Source organism: Marmota marmota, unplaced genomic scaffold (genome assembly GCF_001458135.2).
Source record: "Marmota marmota marmota unplaced genomic scaffold, marMar, whole genome shotgun sequence".
In the NCBI taxonomy this organism is placed as follows: domain Eukaryota; kingdom Metazoa; phylum Chordata; class Mammalia; order Rodentia; family Sciuridae; genus Marmota; species Marmota marmota.
The window spans coordinates 6,603,931-6,607,728 of NW_025999962.1; the positions used below are offsets into that span (position 1 = coordinate 6,603,931).

General features: G+C 44.0%; 1 protein-coding gene across 3 annotated transcripts in view; it reads right to left on the reverse strand.

Annotated features, from left to right (window-relative positions):
* The window catches only part of Rbx1 (ring-box 1), an 18,633-nt gene extending 14,842 nt beyond the window's left edge, over positions 1-3,791 (reverse strand). For 2 of the 3 annotated variants that reach the window (XM_048803096.1, XM_015501879.2), the window contains exons 1-2: positions 3,648-3,791; positions 1,650-1,728 (exon numbers count right to left, since the gene is read on the reverse strand). In XM_048803096.1, the coding sequence (XP_048659053.1) occupies positions 1,650-1,728; positions 3,648-3,725 (157 nt within the window). In that variant the 5' untranslated portion in view covers positions 3,726-3,791. The other variant, XM_048803095.1, reaches the window with a different exon arrangement.
* Positions 3,792-3,798: the final 7 nt, after the last annotated feature.

Below are 3,798 nucleotides of genomic sequence, written 5' to 3' on the forward strand. Positions count from 1 at the left end.
TTTTTTTTTTTTTTTTTTGGTACTGGGGATTGAACCCAGAAGCACTTAACCACTGAACCACATCCCCAGCCCTTTTAAAATATTTTATTTAGAGACAGGGTCTCACTGAGTTTCTTAGGGCTTCATTAAGTTGCTGAGGTTGGCTTTGAACTCAAAATCTTTCTTCCTTAGCCTCCTGAGTTACTGGGATTACAGGCATGCAACACCGTGCCCAGCATTCTTGCCCCATCACTACAGTCTATCAACAACTATAATCAGATCTAAGTGTTGACTTATTTGTAAAACAAAATATGTGGAGATTTTAATGAAATTTCTTTACCTCAATTAATTATCTAGTTAGATATTGGCAATGATGCTATTTTTACTATATTTGGATATAACACCAAAAATCCTTACTCCTTGGACTTCTTTTTTTGTGTTACTGGGGACTGACCCCAGATCTCCTACACTCTAGGCAAGTGCTCTACCTCTAAGCTATACCCTAGTCCTTTTTATTTTTTTGAGACAGGGTCTCACTAAGTTGAGTCTGGTCTCACTGCAGTCCTCCTGCCTCAGCTTCCTGAATCACTGGGATCACAGGCCTGCACCACCATGCCTGGCTAGACCTTTCTTCATACAATTGTCACTGAGTATGTGAGGGGAATTGGTTGCAGGACTGCCCTGCCCCAACCAATCCTATAGATATCAAAATATGAGGATGTGCAAGTCCCTTATATAAAATGGTGTACTAGGGCTGGGGATGTGGCTCAAGCGGTAGCGCGCTTGCCTGGCATGCGCGAGGTGCTGGGTTCGATCCTTAGCACCGCATACAAATAAAATGAAGATTTGTGTCCACGGAAAACTAAAAGATAAATAAATATTTTAAAAAAATAAATAAATAAAAAATAAAATGGTGTACTATTTGCATCCAATCTCTGCACATCCTCCCACATACTTTAAGTACTCTAGATTACTTATAATACCTAACAGAATTAAATACTATGTAAATGGTTGTTATAATGTATTGTTTAGGGAATAATAACAAGGAAAAGATTTGTATATGTTTGTAAGAAATGCAATTTCTGGGCTGGGGATGTGGCTCAGTGGTAGAGCAATTGCCTCACAGGTGAGGCACTGGGTTTGAGCCTCATACTCCTGGGCTCAAGTCATCCATCCGCCTTGGCAGATTGAGTAGTTAGGACTACAGGTGCATGCCGATACATCCAGTCAGATGTAATATTTAAAATAAAGCACTTGCAATCTGTGGTTGTTTGAACCTGTAAACACAGAACCTGAAGAAGGGCCAACTATAAATATAGTCCAACAAAAACTAGTTCAGAATATTTTAGCTTAAAGTTTATTTTCTTCCATTCACATTTGAGTATGAGATGGGAAATATATAGAAAGAATCAACAGTGCCTCTGTGTCCACAATTCATTCTAAATGTGTCCTTGGCATCTTCAGATTCAGTAATTTATTCTGAGAGCTGGTTATGCTTCTAGGATGTCATGAAAAACTACTTTATTTTGATCACACCAACAGACTAGATGCAGAAACCCCAAGTGCTTTATGGTTTATATCTCCTTGTGAAAAAGAAAATTGGTCACATCAGGATAGCCACAATCTCTGTAACCGTCTCAACTTCTTCCCATCCTTCTCCAATTACTTACAAAGATCCATAATGTGGTTCCTGCAGATGGCACAGTTATCAACCACAATATCCCAGGCCCAGAGGGCTACTGCATTCCACTGCAAAGAGAAAAAGGGGGAACAATGCACTCTCCTTTTAATGTAACACACATGCTCCTTAGGATTTCATGCTGCAGCTGAAATCATAGGAACAGGGACCACAAAACAAAGGCATTTTTGGATATTACTCTTCTTTTATTATATCAGAGGACAACAGTAGGCTACCTATATGCTTTCTCATTCTTTAATAGATTGAGCATATGAACATAGAAATTAATGAGTATTGTTTTAATTTTCCCTACAGTTTAAAATAATTTGGCTGCATCAATGTAAGCAAATTAAGTTTAATGTGAACAAACTTAAATTACTGTACAGGTTTCCCTGGCAGTTACAGAAGCTCAAAACCTGCACAAACACTGGCAGTTCAAGGCAGCTTTGGAAGTATGAGCAGGGAGTGAAAGCTCAGAACACAATGAACTAAGATGATGATTGGATCATAAGTGGGTAATCGTGGGATAAGCTGGATAACCAGTTACCCAGTGTCAGTACACAGAACAAGGTCATCACTTAAATCTTATGAGATTACTTATTAACAATTGGTAGAATTTACTAGACTTTGTTTAGTTCTTATCAAATAAACGATGTCCTTAGCTTTTGGAAGTTCAGCCTTTTTAGTTAATTCCAGTAAGAGTTTATCAAAAAGTAGTATTTAAATAGTACAACTCTCTCGCCTCTGCGATTATATATACTCCCAAACTCCCCTTTCTCTACTAATTTGGTGCCACTTCCCAAACCTCCATCTCTTTCAAACCCAACTCTCAGGGTCTAGAAACGTCTTCAGCATTTTTCACACCATAGCTTCAACTCAGAAGAAAAACCCTACTTCTATTATTCTTCAATATGGCTGCTGGCTGTAATTGAGCAGCAGTGACCACAATGAGATGCCAAAAAGAAAAAGACAAAAAAATTTAAAAAGCCCAAATGCCGGGGGTGGGGGGTGAGGTGAGGTGGGGTGGAGAGGAGATACTGTCTTGTGCTTAGCTAGATGCTGTAGAAATACATCTTCCCTCCTTCAGGATCTTCATTTTGACAGATTTATTGACTTCACCTTAGGCGGGAATCGATACTTTTCTCCCAAACTGTTGGCAATATACTAAAAGGGATCTCATGCAAAAAAGACACATTCCACATTTTTCCTTTCCCACTCTTACCAGGTTACTTGAGACTAGTACTCAACCCTCCTTAAATGCCACAAGAAACGGGCTCGCCATTTTCCATTGACCAATTACCACCACGATTTAAATTTTTTTTGTTGTTGCTGTTAGAAGGGGATCTGGCTGAACATGACTGAGAACCACAGGACTGGGGCGACTCTGTAACAACCGGCAGACGTCTCAGAAGAGCCAAGCTTTACAGTCGAGAATTTAACTCGGTGGGGCAAGGGCCGGAGAGGGAGCTAATGGAGGCCTCCCTTTGGCGAGGGCTAAGTCGGGGTTCCTTAGAGTCAGAGGAACCCCAAGCTCCAAGAAGGGGTGGGGCAGGGGGATCACCGGGTGGGCTCCTCCAATGCGTGGTATCTCAGCTTCCCGGCTTTCGCCGCACTGCCCCATCCTCCACCCGCTGCAGTCGCTCGGGCTCCCCATTCCACTCACCCCACCCTGCCCTTCCCCCACCCTCAGCTTCTCCAGTGACAGCTCAGGCGCTTGGCTCCCGCAGCTAGCTCGCAACCCCGCGCATCTCAATAAGCACCTCCGTGATTGGCCCCTCCGCCTCCCAGCGAAACCAACACTGATCAGAACAGTGGGCCACCGTAATGCCGATCAACTCTAAGGCCCGCCCCCCGGCTTCCTTTCATGGGACCCGGTCCCAGGAACGCCCTGAAATGAAGCCTTTTCCTTCGCGCCTCGGTTATCCCCGGGCCTGCCAGCCAGATCCGCGCCTCTCTAGCTTCCCTGAGGAAGGCACTGGCGAGACCCAACCTTTTTCACTTCAAAGCGCTTCTTGCCCGCGCCGCTGTTGGTGCCGCTCGGGGTATCCACATCCATCGCTGCCGCCATTTTGGAAACACAAGGTCCTTCGCCCCGCCACTGCGCCTGCGCAGCGGCGCACGCCGCGCTCCCCCCCGCTCCC